The sequence below is a fragment of the Canis lupus genome, chromosome 2, assembly GCF_011100685.1.
Source record: "Canis lupus familiaris isolate Mischka breed German Shepherd chromosome 2, alternate assembly UU_Cfam_GSD_1.0, whole genome shotgun sequence".
Taxonomy (NCBI): Eukaryota; Metazoa; Chordata; class Mammalia; order Carnivora; family Canidae; genus Canis; species Canis lupus.
In genome coordinates this window covers 45,442,748-45,466,856 of record NC_049223.1, presented here as the reverse complement: position 1 = coordinate 45,466,856, position 24,109 = coordinate 45,442,748, and the positions used below count along the sequence as shown (strand labels likewise).

The following is a 24,109-nucleotide window of genomic DNA, read 5'->3' as shown; positions in this document are numbered from 1 at the left end:
AAAGGAGAAAGGATGGTTCTTATAGTCTTTAGAGAAAATAAGAGATGATTGATAGTCACTAGAATTTTAAAGTGTATGTAAGCTGCTTGTATTATTGTTATTTCAGAATTATTAGCAGCCTTGCCATTTTGCATTTTATTTCTCATGCTGTTAAACCTCTTGAAGTACACAGTCATCCTTTTGACCACTAGATGGAAATGACGCACTCTCTGCTAAAATGCTGACCTATCATGTTCCTTTTGTTACTAGCCCATACTGACTGATAGAATGATAAATTGACTTGTTAACTCCTAGATGTGAACTAAGATTTTTTTTTAAAGAGAAAAATCTTAACACATCCCTCAATTTTACCTACAACTTACGGGGCAGAGAAAGACTATAGTGCCATAACAACCTTAGGAAACATACAAATTGCTTTCATACTAAGTGTAACATGCCTAACATACCATCTCGCCCAAATTACTTGCCTTAAAAATGCTAATCATTTGGCACGAGGAGACTATTTGTGTCGTCAGAATAGAGCTTTGGCTTCCCATTTTATTTGAATGTAAACCAGAAATTACATTGCTCTAGATCTCATTATTGTACATATAGCCAGAATACTGGAAAAATAACTTCCAAATGGCAAACACCAGAAAGAAACCGAATTCCATCAGTCTGCTCCCATTTGGTAAACATGTGTGTGCTCTTGGGTAACTGAAATGTCAGATATCCATCCAAATCTTTGCTTTCAAAAGGTCCTGCAAATAGTGCCATTTAAGTTGAAATGATTCAAGGAAATCAAGTCATTCTAGGGCATTTCCTTACTGTTTCATAGTGAAGTTTGGGAATGGGAGTACACCATTGCCAGTGGCCCTTTCCTGCTGCTATCAATCCCTTGCATTCCCACCATGCCCCAGCAGAAGATGTTACACTGAGAAAACCAACACAAGTAACTGAGTTTCTAATATAAACATTCTTAAAGTACTGAAAAGAAAGTTGTCCTTTTGAATCCCAAACTCCAGTGATTTGATATATGCCTCCGTCCTTGCAAGGGACTTATGACATGTAAGGAAAGGGAGTTCATTTTGAATGATTAATATGAAAATTCCCAGTTGAAGTAAAGAATACTTTCAGGGACGTCCCGGGTAGCTCAGTGGTTGAGCGTCTGCCTTCAGCCCAGGGAGTGATACTAGAGTCCTGGGATCCAGTCCTGCATCAAGCTCCCTGCATGGAGCCTGCCTCTTCTGCCTGGGTCTCTGCCTGCGTGTGTGCGTGTGTGTGTGTGTGTGTGTGTGTGATGAATAATAAATAAAAGCTTAAAAAAATACTTTCATACACTTAGTTTGGGATTTTATTGAGTAGGAAACTGAAAGTTTCTGTTTGTTTGTTTGTTTGTTTTTAGCATTTTTGAAGGGGTATAGGTGGGAAGAAAGGTACATGAGCCTGATCTGAGAGAACGTGTGGAGAATTCCTGGCACAGGCTTTCCAGTGCCTTCACATTGCTTGGTAATGAGCCTCAATTTGGAATGGCCAAATAATTCACTGTCCAGGAGTAAAAGGAAGACTCTTAATAATTTCGCTGGAAAAACAGTAGCAAACCCAGAAGCAGGGAAAAGCAGAGCTGTGTCGGGCAGAGCAGGGAGCTCATGAGCAACGTGGGACACTGTTGGGGAAGGGGCATTGAAGCCATTCACATTTGAGCACGTGTCTGCAAATAGTAGCGTGTGCATCTTTCAGTGCATCACTCGCATTGTTATGTGATCAGTAATCTTTCAGATCTCCTATGAGGTCCTGTCAGCCTCCCAACCTGGAATTGGAGTCACCAGACAACATGCCAGTGGAAGGTGGAGGGTTGGAACAGATTCTCCTGGGGAAACACTTTCTTATTTTCTCTCTTAAAATTTCTATTTCCAAATTACAGCATCCCTGCCTTCATTCTCTGTGTTGGCACAGGAAAACAGCAACAACAAAACCCCCAAACAATAGAATTGAGAATCACCACTGTAAAGACTGTTCTTTGAATTGTAGCTGCAATTGCTTTGGTTGTAAATTTGGTCCAAATTGTAATTTGGATTATTGTTATAATGATCCCTGGGAATGATACCCTGGGGATTGAAAATTCAAGGAACTTCATTCCCAATTTAGCCAGCGCTCAGAAAGCCTGAGAAGAGGAAGCCTGAGGCACTTGGCAGAACAGAGCCCAGAGCAGGGATTTGAGAGAAGGGAAATAGAGAAAACCTCTTTAGGGTGGCCGAGAGAGTGCTGAAACATGGAACTTCTGCCTCAAACAGCAGCAACCTCTTGTTACCAATCTTCTTAGAGTTCCTTACCAAAAACATAAAAAATAAGAGAAGGTGCCATTTTATGTTATCAACTGCCGTAATCTTTCTCAATTGAAGCTCTCTTTGTCAGCCTTCTTTGTGTGAAGAAAATTAAAAAGATCTCCCACTACCTGTTCAAACTATGGACTTTTGCTTTGCTTCAGCCAGTTTAGATGGTTATGCTGGGGTAACAGACCACCCTGATGTTTCAGGGGCTACGACCACAGTTCTGTTTCTTGCTCTTGATGCACATCCTTAGCTGCTCCATGGTGCTCTGTCCCTTACACTTTTCATTGAGGAACAGCCCCTCCTGGGAGGCACAAGAAGTGAGGGATGGCAGGGCCACACAGTGGCTTTTAAAGCTACTTAGAAATGCCACAGATCTCTTCCACTCTCCTGCCCCTGGCCAAAGTAAGTTGCATGGTCACACTCAATAGCCATGAGGCAGGAAATAGGACCCTTGGAGAGGAATGAGTTCCAAATTCATTAAATATTTTGTAAATAACATCATCTATCACAGTCTTCCAAATTCATTACACAAGTGACTTAAAATCTTTAAGATATATTCTGTGTACTGCCCTCATGCTATCTCCAACATTATTTTCTCGCTCTGATAAATTACTCTTGTTTTCTTTCTGAGCTGTGCTTACAAACTCACACATTACCCAGGAGCACTGTTGTGCTTGATTTACTTGTCTGTCTCCTTTATTCGACAGTGGGCCGTTGAGAGCAGGGGCAATGTGATATCCATCCATGAGTCCCTAGCATGTGGTTGGCATGGAACAGAAACCTTAATAAGCAGCTATTGGCTGCTAATGAATAATAGATAAATGAAGGAGTGTTTGCATTGCCTTCTCCACCTTGATACCTCACTCCACTATAACAAGCAATCTTGCAAAAGAAGCAGAAATCACTGTAGAATCTTGGAGAATGGCTTAATGTTTGCTAGGTGGAAGAATATGAGGAGGCAGATCCACAGATAGAAAAGTTGACAGATTCACTTGTAGTGTTGTTGAGTATGGGTAAAATTCTTCTTGAATTGCGTCCTGAACATGAGTCCATGTATCACTGTTCACTGCCGAGTCTGACCCATCCCAGAGAACTAACGAACTGGGACAATGAACTGCCAATGCAGAACCCAGTCTGACAAGTCTAACCCTTATTAGATTCTCAAAAAAAAAAAACATGTCTTGAATCACCTGCACATATGACATAAAGTCATTAAAGGAATGTGTAAATCAGTCACTATTTTTCATGATGTGACATTTTATTGTTTACTCATTAGTGAAAATATGTCCAATCAGAATGTCTAAATACAGCTTAACATCTGACATTGACTCTGGAAATTAAGTTTTGTTTTACTATTTTAAAAACACATAGGAAGAGAAAAGAGGAAGGGAGATCGACTAGAACACACCAGATTTTTATATATTTAAACACTGGTTGATGCAGATTAAGTATTCCTAAATGATGCCTGTGGGAAGCTCTCGACTTCTTCTAGGGATTTACCATTGTTCAAATGTTTGGAGGATTCCCCTTTTGAACTTCCCTTCAAAGCCTGTGCTACACATTTTCTGTTTAGTTCACTGATGACACATCTCCATCTGCTAAAGGTGGGTCTGATTCTATGAAGCTGCCAAAAGTTCTTTGGCATTAAGTCTGATGATTAAAGTGGATGATCCAGTTAGCTAATGTTGTCTGGGTCAAATGGGAAATGACTATAAAAATCAAGTAGCTGTTTTCTTATGCACACTGCAAATGGCCTATAATGATAATTCCTAAGGGGTTAGCCAGAAATGTCATCAGCCCCACTAGTGCTCACTCAGCAAGCGAGCTCTATTTATCTACTGAAAAGTCATTCTCATTACTTTATAGGCAGTTTGCTTAGTAATTTCTTGAAATTAATATTACTAAAATGATAGATTATAGGTCATATTTATATAATATTTGAATACATAAAAGATTACAAACACACACACATACATATGTACACAGACAGCCCAATTAGCAAATTATTCTTTTACAGCTGTTTTGAATTTCTAAAAACAATCCATAATATGCTCTTAAGCAAATGCCTCTATTACATCAGAAACTCCTAACTGGCAGATAATACCAGATAAATTACTTCATTATTGGATATTATATCTATAGACCAATAGAGCTTCCTTTATAGTATTCAAACTTGGCTATATATTACCATGTGGAACAATCAGTGACAAAAGACTATCCATAGTGTGCTAAGTATCATACTTTCTGTTCTTTAGCATTTCTAGCTATTAAAAATAAATTATCCTGTAGAACAGAAAGAGATGCATTTTTTTGAAGTGTCATGTGTCCTCTTGGTACAAATATGTGTAAATAAATACATACATACATATGTATATAAGCAACATGAAATAATTCCCAAACTGTGAAATTTTCTGCTAATGAATCTGAAGCATTTAATTAAGACTAGCTTTAAGCTGTATCATGCGTGAAAGTATTGAAAAGTACAGTTTTTTTTTTGAAAAGTACAGTTTTGACTAAACCATTTGGTATTATCAGGATCGTGTAGACAGATCATGTAAATTCTCATTAAATAATTGTCTTTATAATAGCAGTAAGATCTATATATTCAGGCAGCTTAATCTGCAACTTCATAGCATATAAATGTTGAAAACAGAATTTTCAGAAACTTTGAACATGTCACCATAAACCAGAACCAATAATACATGTCAGTCCCACTAGAAAAGTATTTCCTGGCATAAATTCAGTATATGTTTCCTTTTTATTTTTTTTTTTAAGATTTGTTTACTTTATTTGTGGGGGGGTACATGCATGTGAGTGGGGAAAGAAGCAGCGGGAGAGAATCCTAAGCAGACTTACTGGTGAGTGCAGAACCAGATTTGGATCTGGGCTCCATCTCAAGACCCGTGAGGCCATGACCTGAGCTGAAACCAAGAGTTGGCCACTTAACCAACCAAGCTACCCAGGTACCCCATATGATTCTTGAGTATATAAAAAAAAATGTGCTACCAAACAATTTCTTCCTTCACAAAAAGTGATTATTTTTATTGACCTTGGTTTAAATACAGGTCTGTATTGGTAAGCTAAAACTTTTTTAAATGATGTAGTGGCAAGTTGTTGAAACTTACAAATAAGGTAATGCCAGGACTATGCTAAAGCTTTGTAGAACTTTGTAAAGAGCTCTTTGTTGAGAGTTGAAAATAGTTTCTAGGAGTGAGAAGATGTGGCAGCAAGGCCAGGACTTACTCTAGCTGAGTGCTAATATTTGGATTAGAATTTGACCAGGTGATAACAGATAAACTTCTTTCCCACCTCCGAGTTGCACTTGAACCATCTTCAAGGCAAACACTGCAAGAAGCCAGGAGGAAATACATCAGAGTTTTGTAGCCTGGGTGGGAGTTGTGTCACACTGAAGAATGCCTGCCCTGTCTAAAGGAAATCGTGAATGCTCTGGTCTCAATCCACCATATGGGAATGGAGAGGGGTGGCCTACATTTTAGACCTCATAAATTTTCAGAAGAAGTCTAAATCTCAACTTTTTGTGGCATTTCCTGGGCTTTAAATATTGGATTAAAGGAAAAAAATAATAGTGTGTCAGTCAAACTCAGGTTGGCTAGCCATGTATAGCTCCAGGGCAGCCAATTCGCCTACTCAATCCTGTACCTACCTCCTCAGTGCCAGAGTAATTCCCAGTGTTTCCCTTGTGTAGAAGTACTTGAATTTATCTGCAGCTCTACGCAAGGCCAAAGGTCTATAGCCAAGCCCTGGATTTACTTTTGGTAGCTTTACAAATGCCCAGAAGTGTTCTCCTATTTTTCTCACCATGCCCTAAGGATAAATAGCCCAAAACAAAAAGACAAAGTACCTTAGCTATTGTGAGCCTTGAAAGGTTCAGGTCAGTTACTAAAATTAGGGTTGTTTCATGTGAACAGGGTGTCCCTAGAGAAATGAACTAAAGAGTGGGATTAGGTACTTTCCTTACTTGATCTCTACTAGTTTAGTTCTTAGCAACTTGCTAAAAATAGATTGCCTTCACATAGTTACCCCACTGTACCACCCAAAAAAATCTGTACATATTTTTCATGTTTGTCTCTTTCTTTTTTTCCCCATCACCAGACTAAATTTTGCTATTACCTGCTTTCTGTTACCTTTGTATACGAAAAGTCAGGAGAACAAAAGAGATACTTCTCAGTTGACTAAGGTTATTTCTTGGAATATAAGAGGGCAAAAATATAAGCAAGAATGAAATGCTTAATAAATCTACTCTGCAAATACACATTTGTGGTTTAAGAAACACACTTCAAAAAAAAAATAAAAAATAAAAAAAAATAAAAAAAAATAAAAAAAAGAAACACACTTCATTGATTTAAAATATGCTTATACCATCTGTTCTCTTGGGTATTAACTTTATCCATGATGGTAAAATAGTCACATGTTAAATAAATTCTAGATATTGCACTCTTGTTGATAATGGCAATGACATTGGTAATTCAGATGACCTAGCCTTTTTCTTTCTCCATGTAATTATAGCATTGATTTTTCCCATATTAGAAAGGAGGACAACTAAGTATATGCTTTTTCTTAAAAGGATATCGGTTCAGAAATTCTAACATTTCTTTTATGGAAATAAAAATAAAGTGCGGGCACTGAGGGGGCACTTCATGGGATGAGCACTGGGTGTTATTCTATATGTTGGCAAATTGAACACCAATGAAAAATAAATTAAAAAAAATAAAGTGCGAACATACGCTATCTTTGAAGGTAACATTATGTAAGCATTTGGGCATAATATTTGCTGTCTTTATTTCTTTATGTAAATTCATAAGAGAAATTATCAGATTGTGTTATGCATATTTTAGAATGATGCAATCAATTGTCTTCTGGGATTCTGTTGTCTCTCTGGAAAGATATAGAGCAAGAGTCTCTGTGTAAACTGAATGAGTTTACTTCAGGGTGGATATTGATTTTGCTCTCCCTGAGCTCATACAACATTTTATGTTTGAGCCACACTATGTACTCTCTCACAATGACAAGCAAATTTATTCATGTGTTTGAGTCTTTCTTCTACAGAATATTGTAAGCTTTGTGAGATCAGGGACCATTTGATTCTCCTTTGTGTCTTTTATTCTCCTGGACTTTCCTAAAGCCAAATAAATAATGAGTAAATGCTTATTAATTCTGTAAAATAGGGGAAAAGATTTAAAAAAAAAAAAGCTGTCGTTTAAGTTAGCACATGTTGTAGATGGTGAAGGTCAATGACTTCTTTAATCCACCCCTAACTCAGGTGTATAAACTGTCTTTTTTTAAGCCCCGGCTCTTCCTGTGTGAACCTCTGTGGCATTAGGGTATGGGTGAAAGGGTCCTTGAAGACATTTTGAAAGCCTTTCCAACAGATGCCTGGTTCTCAACAGCCCTTTGCTGCCAGGCAACCTTCCTATGTTGTTCCATTTCTCTTCTTTAAAATCCCGCCTTATTTTTAAAGAGAGGATAGAATTAGGTAGGCATCATTATTCTTTGCCAAATGTCTCTGAACCATGCATTAAATGGAATGTGTCTTCCCATTTCTAGGCAAAACGATACCAATCTAAACATCCTCGGTCATAGTATCTTCTGTGAATGTTCTGTGAGTGCGCCTCTTCAACTGAGAGAGGTCTGTCATTTGGTCAGGGAGCGTGCACTCAAAGACCCTCATGCCTTGATCCTTTCCATTACCCATTAGACTTTCTTGCTTTTGTACTGAGCTATTAACTTGCTGATTTAGCCGTGATATAAAACTTGTTGGCAAAACACATTTTCATTCCCCATTTGTATTGACTGTCTGACAGTCCACGTAAGTTACACTGCCTTGGCTCAACTAAATTGTTTTTTCATATTACAAAATATTCTTATTCAGTTTAATATCTGAATGATCACCCAAGATACTACCTAACATTTCTTTGACTCCTCTTGACAAAGCATTCAGTCTCATTAATAAATATATCTAATCCCATGCCAGGGTGGCTCAGCAGTTGAGCATCTGCCTTGGGCTCAGGGCATGATCCCAGAGTTCCAGGATCAAGTGCCACATCGCGCTCCCTGCAAGGGAGCCTGCTTCTCCTTCTGCCTATGTCTCTGCCTCTCTCTGTGTGTCTCTCATAATAAATAAATAAAATCTTTTTTTTAAAAATCTAGTCCCAAAGCCCATTTTTATCATTTGCATTTCCCAGTTCACAGGATTAGTCATATCTCCCTACAGTCTGGTAAATGCTATAGAAATAGCATGTTTTTATTTTGGCAAAGTATTTGAAAAAGTCTCTTGTGGTATAGTTGCAGATATAGTGGATATATGAGCCAGATGAAGATGCAGTTAAAAAGACTTATTACCCGTTGAATAACGTAGATAAGAAATAAGGAATAAAGAGTAACTATTTGCCTGGATGGAAGATTTTTTAATCAGTCAAATGTACAGAAAAATGAAGTTGAAAGTGATGTGAATACACTGAAATGCACAGTCAGCATCAACAAATATGTTTACTAATAAAAACGGCTGTAGTATTAAGGTCACAATTAATCTTAATTGGATAGTGGAACCCTAATGGAAATGGTACACGAGTTAAGAGTGTGAGGAGAATTGCCTTTTTTTTTTTTTTTAATTTATTTTTTTTTGATAGTCACAGAGAGAGAGAGAGAGGCAGAGACATAGGCAGAGGGAGAAGTAGGCTCCATGCACCGGGAGCCCGATGTGGGATTTGATCCCGGGTCTCCAGGATTGCGCCTTGGGCCAAAGGCAGGTGCCAAACCACTGCGCCACCCAGGGATCCCCAGGAGAATTGTCTTAAACTTCACTCATAGATTTACAACGAACAGAGAGATGGAGATAATTGTCTCTTTCTGCTCCAGAAGAATCATATCACACCCAGAATGTTGGTTTCATTTCAGATATAACACTCTAAGAGGAATCAAGAAGCAGAAGTAAGTCCAGAAGCATGATAGGAACAATCGAAAGAACTTTGGTCAAGTGGCCTAGAAAAGGGAAACTGGAGCCTTTCATTAGATGATCACCAGGCAGTCATATTAAAAAAGAATTGGGTCTGTGTTTGAATGACTCCAGGTCTACAACCAAGAGACAATACTTCTAAAAGATGAAAATTAATTTAGTACAAATGACTCTACAACATTTGGATCTGCTCAAAGTAAGCATGCTGCCCCATGAAGCAGGGTGGGCCTCATACCAAGAGGTATTCACCCAAAGCAGATACTTGCTTCTCCCTGGAGAGTATTCATGCATTAGGAGAAGACTACATTTCTAATCACTTCTATTAAATCTTTCTATTATGAGAACTGATTATATGAAAAATTCTTAGCATAGTGCCTGATGTCATCAATTAAATGTTCAGTAGATATTAGCTTTAATTGTTATTGGTAGACACTAATTTATGAATTTGTAAGTGACTATTTGTCTAAAGGAAGTAAGTAAAGAGAAGGCTACTCTTTAAAGTTTTAGCACAAAAAAAAAATCAAAAATAAAAAATAAAAAAAAAATAAAGTTTTAGCACAGCTTGTGTTGCCAAATAATTAAGGGAATTATGAGTAAGTGCCTGCGGTACATGTAATGGATTTACTCTTAATTTGTTACCACTTTATGTTTTCTATAATTGCCTTTACATTCTATGTTACCTAGATTGGGGATTTATTAATCAAATTTAACAGGAGAATTCTAAGCAGTTCCTAAATCATAGTTGCTTTTATTAAATTATCTAGGGACTAACATAGCAGTAGCGCATCAACAAAGGAATGAATCATGTCAGAAAAAAAAATGGATCTCTTCCATTAATTAAGAGGAATGTTTCAATTTAGGGATTTGTAGAATCTTAATAACAGTAATATTCTAGATCATGTTAGCTTCGCTGAATTTCTTTCTCAGGTGATAGATTTGTTTATCTCTCAGGATTGCAGCTAATATCTGTTGAAGGCATTCACTAGTTCACTCGCTCAGTCAACAAAAAATGTACTAGGACTGTCTGGGCCTGCATCTGTCTCCTCACCTCTGGATAGTCTTCTTTTCCCCTTTCTTTCCTTTTGAATCAGTCACCACAAGAAGAGCAGCACCCCTCAGACACTTCACAACCTCAGATCCTGACCCCAGGGGTCCCATCCCTGAATTCCTTATGTCCCTTCCCTGCTGTATTTTCCTTCCTGTCATTTATCACCACTCTTATGTATTATACCTACCTGTATGTCTATCTACCTGTCTCTACTGGAATGCCCATTCCATGAAGGCAGGAATATTTGTCTGTTTTATTTGTTCCCAGATTCCTAACACCTAGAATAGTGAGTTGGTAAATATTTGTTGAATGAATGAATAAAGCTTAAATGTCATGGAAACTGAAACTAGAAAGGTGTCATGTATCCTCCAGGGTTACCTAACCCATTTTTGTCAGTGCAAGGTTATGAACCAAAGTCACTTGGCTTAAAAAAACAGCATCCTCATTTTTGATCTCTCCCTTAATTACAAGTAACTCCAGGATTTCCCTGCTCTATGGATTTGAATACTAGGGGATAAGTTTTGTTATCATCTGAATTTAAAAGAATATCCAGATTGGTGCTTGGCCACCTAATCCATGTCTGCGTAGATTATTCTTTCACATGTTGTTTTCTCTCTGGATTTACTCAATCTGGTTAAATTTATCATGACTTTCCCTATTATCCGTTATTGTTTCTTGAATCATTAATGCAGATCCTAGAAAAAGTATAAGCAGTGATGGAGTTAGAGAAGCAATAATGAATAAGACTCAGTCTTTGCTTTTGAGCTTTTTTCACTCTAGTGACAGCCAGCCTTGTACATGTGCAGTCTCGGTGCCTAATGATAACCAGATAATTTTTAATCCAAACAGTGATACTTTTGAGAATAAAAGGACACACTATTTAACAATCAAACTGGGACAACAGCTTATACTCTTTAGGCAAACTGAAGAATACGGTCCGCTAGTTTTAAAAAGTTACCTATAAACCATGAGTGCAAGTTCTTTTTTGTAACAAAGAGTTAACTGAGCATCTATTTTATGTAGAGCTTTATGTAGAGCTTTATGTACCAATACTGTGGATAATTCAAAGATGAGAAAATCATGAAGCTGACCATCTTGTGGTTTATAATCCACTTGAGAGAGAACATTAACAACACAGTATAAAGAAGTAAATGATGGCATAGGTTAAATGTAAGTTTGATATTAGCCAAACACAAGGTTTCAAATAGGATCACTGACATTGAGCCACTCTTCATCTCTGTCTCATAGGTGGTCATTTGAAGTGCATCCTGTCATAATGCGTGAGTTGGGCATTGAATGCATTATAGGACTTTATCTAGTTAAGAGTCAAACCACACACACACAAAAAGAGAGAGAGAGAGAGAGAGAGAGACCATTTGCTTCTGTGTGTATACCGAGTAGATGTTCAGCTCATGCTGGCTGGTTGGCCAACTGACTGAGGTAGAGAAATGAATTGATGTATTTTTTAAAAAACCATCTAGCAACCAGATATAGAACAGTCTTTGCCAAAAGACTCCTCTCTGCTTGACCAACTAGAGGGAGAACTTACAGCATGATTATTTTTCATCTTTAGATTTTATAATGATACAAGACATTTGGTTATTTGGAAGGTAGCTCACAAGTGCTTTAATTCTTTCCACTGGTTCCTACTGTTGGAAATTCTTTCACAGCTGAATTTTGGCAACAGTGTATATCTTGGCAAGTAGAATGTGCTTTTTAAGGATGAAAGTGTGGGAAGTAGTATAGGACATCTGTTGAAGAAGTCATGTTGTCAAAGCCCATTATGTATATTAAACTCATTTGTTTCCATTTCTATACCTTTTAAAACAAAATGTCACTCCATTTAACATTCAAACAGTTTACTAAAAAACTTGGAGATACGAATTGTGTGGGCTCACCTGAAACTTCAATGAATGAGCATCATTTTATTCAGTTGATTTTATTGCTACTTTTAACTCAACCTAAACTTTGGATATCTAATGGGTTTGTTAAGATAAGACTATCAGCAGTCATGGGCAGTTACTGGGAGTGAAATTGAAACCAACAGAATTTCCTGTCCTTGGATTAAACAAAACTGAGAACAAGCAGAAATAATTTAGCTTTTTTTCATTCCTGACTTCTTCTAAGGTATTATTAATACTGGGTCCAAGTACTCTTCTCCTTTATTGTAGTCAGTTTAATAAATTTAACTTTATGTGATCAATGGTTTCTGCTGGGCTTTTGAAGAATTGGCAGTTAACAAATAAAATAAAAATTTGAGAGAAATTGCTCCTAATGGGGATGCTACTAGATGAATACATTTTTTTTTTTTTTAGAAGCTGAGAACCTATGGTTCATTCATCCTCAAATTGCCACCTTTTGAAATGAAGCAGCTGATTGATTTAAATAAAAGTTATCCTTACTTTAAAGTTGAGTTGGTCCTGCTGGCTTTTTGATTTATGGTACTTTATGTTTTTTAAGTTCTAAAAGGCATACAATTGTGTCTCATTGGTTTTCACATCTGAGGAACTGAGTCATGCTAATAAAATTTCCGAGAGAATAATAATTTATACACTGTAATGTTAGCACTATCATTTATAACTGACGATATAACTGGTCTAAGAAAAACACCAATTCTATATGACTCCCATCTTCTATATAACTCTACTTAAGAACCCAAATTATAGATCAGGAAGTTGCTTGTGAATGTCAGTCAGATCAGGGGAAGTTGTATCTCCTTAAGAAAGTATTTAGCTTTTTTAGTTTTTGCTGTATTTCAGTTTATAATTATTCTTTAAGAATGTTTCCATGGGATGCCGGGGTGACGCGTTTGAGTCTCCACTCTTGATTTTGGCTCAGGTCATGATCTCAGGGTCATGGGATCAAGCCCCGAATCAGACTCTGAGCTCAACAAGGAGTCTGCTTGAAATTCTCTCTCTCTTTTTCTGACCCTGTCCCCACTTACATGTTATCTATCTATCTATCTATCTATCTATATATCTATCTATCTATGAATGAATGAATGAATGAATGAATAAATAAATAAATCTTTTTAAAAATATCCATGTAAATAACTAAATCCAATTAGCTGGATTTAGAATACTCAACATTCTTATTATTATAAATGAATTATTTTTTCCAATGTCAGTAAGACCTCTATCTCCTTTATTTGTATTTACAATTATCCTATTGTCCTCCCTTATTTTAGTACATTTTCAAAGTACTGCCATTGCCAAAATTTACAGATTTGTTTTCATTGAAATATATTTCCTAATAATTAATAAGGGAGCAACTGATGGAATAAATTTTGGAAAAGAGTTCTATGGTCTATAAATCTCATCCATACTGTGCTTTATTATTAGCTTTAGTCCCAAAGGATATACAGATTTTAGGGCCTCCATTATTTATAAGAACTATATTCTCTTTTAGTTCACTAATCAAATTGGAGTAATTCTTGGCTACTCCTATAGCTGTACATGAAGACATGCAAAAATGCCACAGACACCAAGCACAAAGAAAAAGTCATCAATATTTTTATTCTCTGCTATGTAATTTGCTAATTGATCACAATCAATATTTTTTATTTTTAGTTGATAGAATCCAAATTTTGAAATTATAGTGACAATCCTATTTTTGTTATTAAAATAGTAACACAAAAGACATCTAGAATATTTAGATAACATAGATAGGGAGAAGAAAATTATAATCATGCATTTTTTCCTATCCAGATATTTTTTTTCTATTCTATGTATAATATTCTTTTTATTCTTTTGTTTTTCAATATATGAATATATTTTTCCTTGGTTAAAAATCATTCCATTCTGTTATAGTATCTTATAACTTAACTTTTTACTAAATTGATGTTTTTGAAAACTTCTCCATATCCTTAGTATTATTTTGAAAACATAATTCCCACATTGTCACATGAAATGCTTTGTATTCATAAGTTCATATGGAGTGTCATGTTCTTTATCCATACTTCACTGACAATTCAGAGCAAATATTAGTATAATAAAAACTCTGATAATCCCTGCTTCCTTATATAAGTCTATCTGTCTTTGTTTAACCTAGAATTTCCCAAATGTATGTAACTTTCGAATTCATGTGTGTGTTTCTCTGTGCTTATGTGTTTAAGTTACTTATTAGAATATTTTAGTATAGACTTATAAAAGTATTTCAGCACACTTTAATGGGTTTACTTACTTTGAATAGATATTCCATATTTTTATTTAAGCATTTGGGCATTAAGGATGTTTTAGTATTTTGGAAAATACTGTGAACTTCTGGAATTCCTTTTTGAATGAAGCCATTTTTTACAAGCTTTGTGAAATGTAATATGTGTAATATTTAAGAAGTGAGCTATCAGAAAAGTAATTTTTTTGTTTTTTGTTTCTTTAAAGATTTTATTGATTCATGAGAGATGCAGAGAGAGAGGCAGAGACATAAGCAGAGGGAGGAGAGAAGCAGGCTCAATGCAGGGAGCCCAATATGGGACTCGATCCCGAGATCCTGGGATCATACCCTGAGCAGAAGGCAGACACCCAACCATTGAGCCACCCAGGCATCCCAAAAGTCAAATGTTTTAAAACAAGTAGCTAACCCTTAGTAGGGCAAAATTGATTAATTAATTAATTTTGAATTTGCCTGTTATATTCTCAAAGCATAGAACATGATTAAATAGAGCCACAATTGCAAGTTTATTCAATAAGCTGAATAACTGAACTGAAATAACTACTTTTCATCATTTTTATTTACTGAACCCAAACTGCCAACCCAGATAGACACATCTCCATCACCTCCAGCTAAAATCTGTATATATCCACCACTCCCTGAGAAGAGATGTTGCTCTCATATTATGGTGGGAGCTCTTTGTGAAATATTTCTGTTTGCTAGCATACAGTGAATAGCACCACTGCTTCCAATGTATTTCAGTAGCAAATATTTTTATTATTATTATGGAGGAGTAGCTAAGTGAGGAAGTTAAGGAGAGAGTTAAGCAGGTCTTTGGAACGTCCAGCACCTTGTAATTTCAGCTACCTTATTTAACAAATAAGTGGTGTTCTGGGCTCTTGGTCACACAGTACAAATAGAGCAGAATACCTGCCCTCCAGAAACTATAGTTCCCTGGTGAAGAGTGCATAAGTGTAGGAACAGCTATGAAACTATGTGCTCTGGTCATATGTAGATGGAGAAAATAGACAAGAAGCATCTCAATGAAACTAAGGAATGGAGAATGTTTTGGGGGAAGAGAGGGCACTTAGGAACAGCCACTCATAGAAGGGAGACAAAAATGTTCTGCTCAAGAGGGCTTATGTTCTTTGAAGGGTCCATGGTGTGAAAGAGCAGCCTGTGCACAGGACACTCCCAGGGTTACTTGTGGCAGATACAGGAGAGGAAGTCGGAGCATGGCTGGAGGGAATCCCTATGCTAAACTTTTGGAACTTAAATTTTGAACTTCATCACTAAATAAATGGAAAGCCATTGAATGATTCCAAGCAAAAAGAATCACATATTCAGATTTCCATTTTATAATGATCCACATGGCATTCAAGTGAAGGATAGAATTAAGGAGGAGAAGGCTGAAAGTATTAACTCTAAGCAATTTATGGGAAAAAAAGAGATAGATAAGAGAGATAGTAAGGAAATTATGATCTGTAGAGAAGGATTACGTAGTCTGGTTTTTGGAGCCAGATTAACTGGTTGCTAACTCTGACTCTACCAATTAACATGCTGTGGTGACCTGGGGCAGGGGTTTCATTCCTCCTTTGCCTTGTTTTGCTCATCTACAAAATGAGCATGGCAATGGTGTTTATTCATGGAATTTTATTAAATTAAAGGAGCGAATTACTACCATTAACGATGTCCGGCACTATAAAAATAACCTGATCGATTTGTTAGCTATTATTTATTGATTCCATTAATTCTATTGTTAAGGTAATGTTGTTGTAATACTATAACATTATTAAATTTTTATAATATTGCAATATAGTATTCTTAATATATTACCTAACATTTATGTCTTTAGGATTTGTGGTTTGATTAGAAGTGATTGTTTTATGGTAGGTTGAATGGGGATAGCATCAGAGAACAGAGAAAGAAATGGATTTTGAGGGTAGAGAAAGAGAATGGATGTGAATTACATTATAAATGCTGGAATGAGGTACCTGTAGGACTCCCAAATGGAATTTTCTCATGAACATTTGATTATAACAGCAGAAAGGTATGGGTTGTGGAAAAACATGTGCAAGTTTTCAACCCCAGGATTATTACTCTTCAGTGTGGGTGTGGCAGAGAATACAGAGTGCAGCAAGCAAAGAAGTCCTTTCCAGCCACAATCAAGGGGAAATGATCCAGTTAATTCTTATTCTGTGACACAGTCCTGAACAAATGACATTCTCATGTCCTGAAAGAATTCCTCCAGCTTTTCAGATTGCCAAACTCAGGCCAAATTAGAGCTCATAGCTGAACTAATCATCTTTAATAAATATTGGAATTATTAGAAAAGTCCTGTGGTCTCAAAATGTTCCTTGCTAGCAATTGCTTTCAATAACTGTTAAGGAGATTACTAACATCCCAAACCTCTAGTGTACTGAAAAATACTAATGTTCTAGATAGGCTAGTGTGATACCCGCCCTTGTTTGAATGTTCTCAAGAGCTTACAATCATGGGAGTGATGAGTGAGATTTGATGCTATACCCATCCCACCACATAATCTCAGTATGCAAAAGCAAACAAAGCATCAGTGTGTAGGCCTGGCCATTCCTTGGTGTGATTTGAGCCCTATTTTGCTGTAAATCATGTTAATAGACCATGGTTCTAATCTGTAGATGAATTTAGGTTCCCCAGTGTTGTTTTTATTTTCCCAAAGGAAAAGTCTCCAAGTGCCTCCAGCCAGCCTCAGAGAGAGAGAATTGTGGAAGACAGGATGATTTGAATTTTCCTCAGAGGTCACTCTCTGCTAATTGGCCAGTGTTCTCAGAAATTCTAGATTCTTGTAAGGGTGGATTTTAGCAGTAATCTCTTCTCATCCCAATTTAAGTACAAATAATGCCCATGAGACCCTGCCAGGCTCATGGTAAATCATTGACCAGGTACAAGCAAAAATGTTCCTGCTAAGAAAACCAAGGAATTTTACCCATCACAGGACATGTACTTCCCTCCCATAGAAGTTTATGTCCTACCTTTCACTTTTTTATTTTTATCCTTTTCTTACGTTTCACTTTTTAAATTTTTATCCATTTTAGGAAATTCTTACGTGAAGCAGCTCTTATTCTCTAATACTGGACAAAGACCCCTAAATCAGCTTGCAGATAAAAAGTACTGCCCATTTATTCTTAGGACTCTAAGATGAGGCAGTAGGTACAAAGGCCTCCTAAATTCAAAACCTGTAAACTATACATAGTTGTGCATCACGATTAAGTAGTACTCATTAAGCACTACCTCCACACTGTAAGATTATGTAACTTGCCCAAAATTATGAAATGTTATCCTGATTAAGAAAGATATACTGAAGAGTGGAAACATAGCTGGGTCTCCCCCGATATTTTATCTTCCTTAATTATCCAAATTAAACAACAAATTTTTGCTAACTATGTTTTGCTTGGCTTTTCTTAATTTTAATGTAGAGTCCAGACTTCTGGCTGGTAGATTTTAGTTCAGATAGGCTGCTCATACCTTTACAGGCACCTTGGTGACGGTTTTGTATTAGCCAGGAACTATGTGCAATCCCTGGGCATTTTGGAAAGCTGGCTTTGAACATCAACAGATAGTGTTGTTAGAGTGTGGGGAAATGGACATCTTTCTACATGACTTGTGAGAGTGTGAACTACTGTAGCCTGTTAAAGAGAAAACTGTATCCAGAAATAAAAGCACCGACTAGTAAGAAAATATATAGATATAGATATAGATATATGTATTTAAAGATTTTATTTATTTATTCATGTGAGACACAGAGAGGCAGAGACATAGGCAGAGAAAGAAGCAGTCTCCCTTCAGGGAGCCTGATGCGAGACTCGATCCCAAGACCCTGGGATCACAACTTGAGCCAAAGGCAGTCACACAACCACTGAGCCACCCAGGCGCCCACCAGTAAGAATATATTAAGAAATGTGTTTATCGTTTGTAGAAGTTCAAAATTATGTGTTCCCCAGTAAAGAATTAGGTGAATAAATAGTGCATCTATTCTATAGAATCTTAGGTAACTATTAAAAAGAACACACTCTATGCGTTTGTTGAGAAATTATCCATGATTTTTTTAAGTACAAAAATATTTAGAGAGTATTATATATAGTATAAGCCTAGTTTGCACAAAAAGGAGGGAGAAATGTGTCAGTGTGTGTGTCTGTGTATATATTATGGGTCTACCTATCTATTGCTATAATTAGCATTAAAAAGGTAGGATTGATAGGAGGGAAAAGATGAGCATTTTTATTTGTACACCTCTGTCATTTGAGATGTTAAAATGAGTGTGCTTCATTTCACAATAAAAAATATATAAAAAAGAGAATCATTAGCTAGAAATGCTTATTGTGAGCTAGAAAACTATCTTCCCTTTTGAACTTAAAAAAATTCTGAATTTAAATGATGTCTGTTATTTAAACCCCAACAGTATCTGAATTTGGGCACTACACAAAAGAATATAGCTTTCTCTCAGCAACTTCGTGTTTGCTCAGGTTCTGGACTCTTAAATAAATAGGTTGTGTTTATTTAAATCCTAGATAAGAAATCATTTTCAAATATAAAAATGACCCTTCATGGTACTCTGAACTCCTCCAATTTGTAGGCTCCACACCAGAGCCTCAGTGGTTCTGTTGCTAGAAGTTAGGAAATGGGATAAGAACTGGTGGGAGCTGTGGGCTAATTAAAGCTAGAACTTTGCTCTGACTTCTGCTGCCTTCAGTATCATTTACAATTTCGCCAATCTGTCTCTCGTTGTTATGAAAAACTGACTTACAAACAGTTGTTAAAGAATATCCTATCAATTTTTCCATAGGTCTTAATCCAGGGATCCAGATAGTGGTTGATTTCCTACAAAATATTTCTAATAAGGAAAAAAAAAATCAGTATCAAAGTCAAAGTGTTAGTGTATAAAGGCCTTGGCTCACAATTTTTCTGTTCCTGAGGGGCTGAGTTCAGTTGTATTGTGAACAGTAATTTATAAATAAGAACCCACAATTTTTTTGACCAGAAAATTGGAAAGGCATCCGCAATCATTTCTGTCTCATTTTCTACATATCTATAATCAATTTAACAAACAATTTTCCCCTCGTGAAAATATACCAAATAATTGATTATTTCCTCCCTGTCAGATGCATGCTTGGTGTGTAGGTAAATAACTGATTTCCCAACCCCTGTTACATTAGGTTGATGTTCTTTTAGACATTAGACACAAATGGATTAAACCTTGCTGCCTACTCAGAGATTTGGTTGGAGTGGAAAGAGGGTTTTTGTGAAGCTACAGAATTTCTACTTCATCTGCTCAGCCAGTAATTGGTCACAGCCCAACTCTGGTTAGAAATAAGCAACTAGCTTCCTGTGTCCATGAACAGAAAATAAGGTAGCGCATGTAGCCCGGGAGAAATACGCGTTTACTTTTGAAGAAAGGCAGCACCCAGCGACCAGTGAGCAGCATATGTCAGAAATCCATTATGTGACATGTTCTTTCCAGCGTTCCCAGGAATGCTGGTCTGACTACTAAGATTTGTTTTTACTTCCTGTCTTTTGGATAAAATGAGTTTGCCAACGGGCTGTGAGTACCTAACGCTGGGGAAGGTAGCTAGATTCCGAAGCCCTTATGTTCATGGATCGCCTTATGCAATCAACAAGCCAATTGATATTAAGCCACAGAGGAGACGGTAACTGCTTTCCTTTCTTCTAGCTTTTTGTCAGTGAAATTGTGTTTTGTTACCCTTTGGTAGCTGCTTTGGAGGTCCGGTGAGGTGGGAGGGTCACGGTGAGAGATTAATTTTAAAATTCAGCATACTGAACTGGTGGGGAAAAAAAAAATTAACCAAGGGAAAAGCTGGAAAATATTCTTAGCTGATCAGCAAACGCTGATCTGGTTTCAGGGTCTGTAGATTTTTAGGTTTTGAGACATTGTTAGTGTTTGTACTACCCTCAGAATCATCCATAATGAATATTTGACAGAGGACTTAGCCGAATAATGGATATATTTGTTAATGGCTCTTTTTACCAAATACCCAGTGTCTTGTGATCTGCCCATAACATTCCTCAAAGCCAGTGTGCAATAAATATGTTAAAATTCTACTAAAATCATTAATTTTTATGTGGTCACCATGGAGGCAAGAATAGGGATAGACATTTTTCCTCTAAAGGAAATATCATTTCCCACATCACACACGCACATGCACATGCACACACACGTGTGCGCGCGCACACACACACACACACACACACACTACACAGTCAAGCTTAGGCTGTGTAAGTAGGAATCTCAGAGGTGAGCTCAGTGTTTTCATTAGAAGGAAAGAGTATGTGCAGTAAGTAAACCTGTTATGTCTTCCAGCATTTTTATGCAGTGTCAGAACAGGGATGATATGTTTGACTCCTGAGTCCAGAAATCATCCCTCAGTTTTGGTTTTAAACAAAGTCATTTTACTTCAGCATTTCACAGTGAACATCAGAAGCATTTTATAAGGATGTTCCATTCTGTTTATGAAAATGCCAGCTCTCTCTCAGTTGATGAATTCTTGGAAGAAAAATCTAAAATTCTAAAACTAACATATTTTGTTGAAGATTATCATTATTATCTTACTCTTCTACTTTCTTTTTCTAGTAAGAAACAAACCCACATACAAACCCACAGAGGGAGCATACATTTTGCCAGGTTTGACCTGTTTATAAACATCAAGTAACATTCACACATTTGATTGATTTAAAAATGTTTTTAAAAACAGTTTTCAAGCCTTCAGAAATGCCTTGGGGTTAGTTTTTCAACTGAAGAAAAAAAAGAGGGGGTGAGAGGTTATGATTTGAAGGGACTGAACTTTTTAAATGTTTTTTGTGGGAAAATATCTTATTCTTTTTCCCAGGGTATCAAGGTTTTTCTGTCCAGGTCTAGCACCATCTGAATTTATAACAGGCTAATAGAAAATAACTATTTTAAGATACTTCAGGAAAACATGTCCTGAGACACATGATAAGTCTCAGTTGCTGTCTTCCCACTCCCTTCTGTAATTAGGGATGTGATACAACAAACCCTCTAAGTGGCCAAGTCTGCGTGTAGATGCTGTGTACCTATTCATGTTTCCTTATTCTTTTTCTGCTTAAAAGTAATCAACTTTCTATATAAGTCAGAGGAGTTATATGTTTATGTAAACTGATGTATTTGTGCATATTATGTAGACTCTCCACATACTATATTATAACCAGGCAATTTCATTTCAGACTTACCCCCATTTAGTTTTTATATTGAGCATCACATTGTATTTTACAAGCAGGCACTCTTGCAAGGCATTTGGCAATAACCAGCCTTCTGTAGCATAGACCTTGAAATGTAAAAATGTCAGGTCTGACTTTTCTTTTAGCTTAATACAATGCTTTTATAGAGAGAGTAAATCAAATAGAAGACTTTTGTGAAAAGATGTGTAATCATTAAATCATTATATTTAGAGCTTTTATCCCATGGGAGTGTGACAACAAACATGTAATGGAAACAGAGGTTGGAGGGGGTAGATTAATGAATGAAGATCCAAATCATAGAGAATATATTTTTACCCTGTAATTCATTTTTTAAAGTTGTACATTTTAAAACCTTTATTTGAACTTCTTTCTAGTCTGCCAAGAAAACAATACACCTGGAATGGTGGTAGGTTAGCATCCTAGAACCACCAAAATCTATCCCAAATTAAAGTTTTCAGGAATTCTTGCTAGCAGGCATCCAATACTTATCAAAAATAGCATGTTTAGGTTTATTTTCATGTAGTCACAGTTGTGCTCTTTGACCAAAAGGAGGTTGCTTTCTTAATTGGAGGAAGGAAGGAGGGAGGCAGGGATAGTAGGGAGAAGGGAGGAAGGGGATAAAAAGAAAAATCTAAAGAAGAGGGACTATGTGTTGGTGTTGTAACCTATGCAATAAAGCATAAAACTGAAGTAATAAAAAAAATTGGCTTTTCACTAAATTGGGAAAATAAAGAAGGAAATCTAATCATATATGCAAAATATAGCTCAATTTAAATACAAATCTATCCTTATTTATAATTCCTTTTTGGAAAGAACAGCATGTTTTCTTGGAACACAGAGAAATAATTTCCAAATTAAAAATAAGCTGTATTAGAAGTGTGACCACATGGTCATTTAATAGTTCTTAATTTTTATTTCAAGCATCAATGAAGACATTAACAAAGCAGTTAACACCACTAAAACTTAATTAAGCTCAATGTTGAAGAGAATGGCAGTCCTACCATCTGTGATCCTAATGATTTTCCATATTCTTGAGTTTAAATTTTTTTCTTTTTAATTGTGTGTACATCCACAAACTGTAGACTCTATTTTTACTCCTGAAACAAATATAATTTCCTTTTAATTTTATAAAACTTGGATGTCTTAATTTTAATACACAGAAACTGAGTGATCAGATTTAACCTAGCTCATCCACTCCCTTCTCACCCAATTAGGCTGAAGAGTTTTTAAGTGTATAGATCATGCCTTGTTTATTGTTATATCTTTAGTGCCCAGCAAAGAGCCCAGCACAGATCAGACAACAAATGTTTAATAAATAAGTGATGAGAAAGTGTATGTTACCCATCTTGGCACAGGTAGATGTATCACTTCCCTGGGTGCCACCATATAGAGTCTTTGGCACCATATAGAGTCAGTTGTGCTGTCCTTATTTACCTATAGAAGCTACATGCAGCAGTGACTTTAGACAACTGACTTAAGTGGTTGGGGATCACAGCTTTTGTTGTTACCAATTACCAATTACCAACATGAATGCATAAAATAAGTTACCAAAATTATGAAATAGAAGCCCTGGTTCTGTTCGTTCTGCTAAAATGTAAAACTCACAGAAATGTTTATCAAACTAGAAAACAAAGTAAGAGGAGTGAAGAGATGAGACAGGGGTGGCTAGCACCCCAACGTTGTAGAAAGTGACTGTGCTCTAGTGCACTGCCTTTCACAGCCAAGTGTGACACTGGGTCTCCACCAGCCCTCTGCCCAGACGTTCAGTGCCTCTACCCAGAGTTGTTGCTGGCTCCTCCTTGTTCCCATCTGCTCCTCTCATATACTTTCTGGCCTCTCTTTCTCTAAATCCTGTAGGTAGGCTTGTTCTATCTATTATTGCTGGGATTAGGAAAAAACAGGATACAAGAAGCCAAAAGACAGGAATAAAAATAATGAGTTTGAGGATATGTTAATCAGCCCATTTATCTTTGGGGCAAAATTATAAAATTGCAGACTTACATGTTGGAGCAGTCATCAAGCTATCCGTTGGCTCAAACGGTATAGTATTTTGCTAGGACTGCCATAACAAAACACTACTGGCTGTGTAGCTTAAGCAATAGAAATTTATTTTCTCACAGCTCTAGAGCTGGCAGTTCAAGATCAATGTATCAACCTGTTTGGTCTCTCCTGAGGCCACTGTCCTTGGCTTGCAGGCTTCCACCTCCTCCCTGTGCCCTCACATAATATTTCTCTGTGTGCATGTTCCCGGTATCTGTGTGTCCAAATGTACTCTTCCGATAAGAACACCAGTCAGACTAGATTAAAGCATACCCTCATGGCCTCACTGATTACCTATTTAATGGTTCTGTCTCAGATACAGTCACATTCTGAAGT

The 24,109-nt window shown here is 36.7% G+C and overlaps 1 protein-coding gene across 15 annotated transcripts in view; it reads left to right on the top strand.

Annotated features, from left to right (window-relative positions):
- The window catches only part of PDE4D (phosphodiesterase 4D), a 1,400,346-nt gene that overhangs the window by 964,797 nt on the left and 411,440 nt on the right, over positions 1–24,109 (top strand). The window contains exon 1 of one of the 15 annotated variants that reach the window (XM_038530660.1): positions 20,027–20,166. The exons of the other annotated variants lie outside the window; for them this stretch is intronic. Coding sequence (XP_038386588.1) covers positions 20,042–20,166 — 125 coding nt within the window. The 5' untranslated portion in view covers positions 20,027–20,041. Of the gene's footprint in view, positions 1–20,026; positions 20,167–24,109 lie in introns of those variants that run through there. 15 annotated transcript variants of the gene reach the window in all.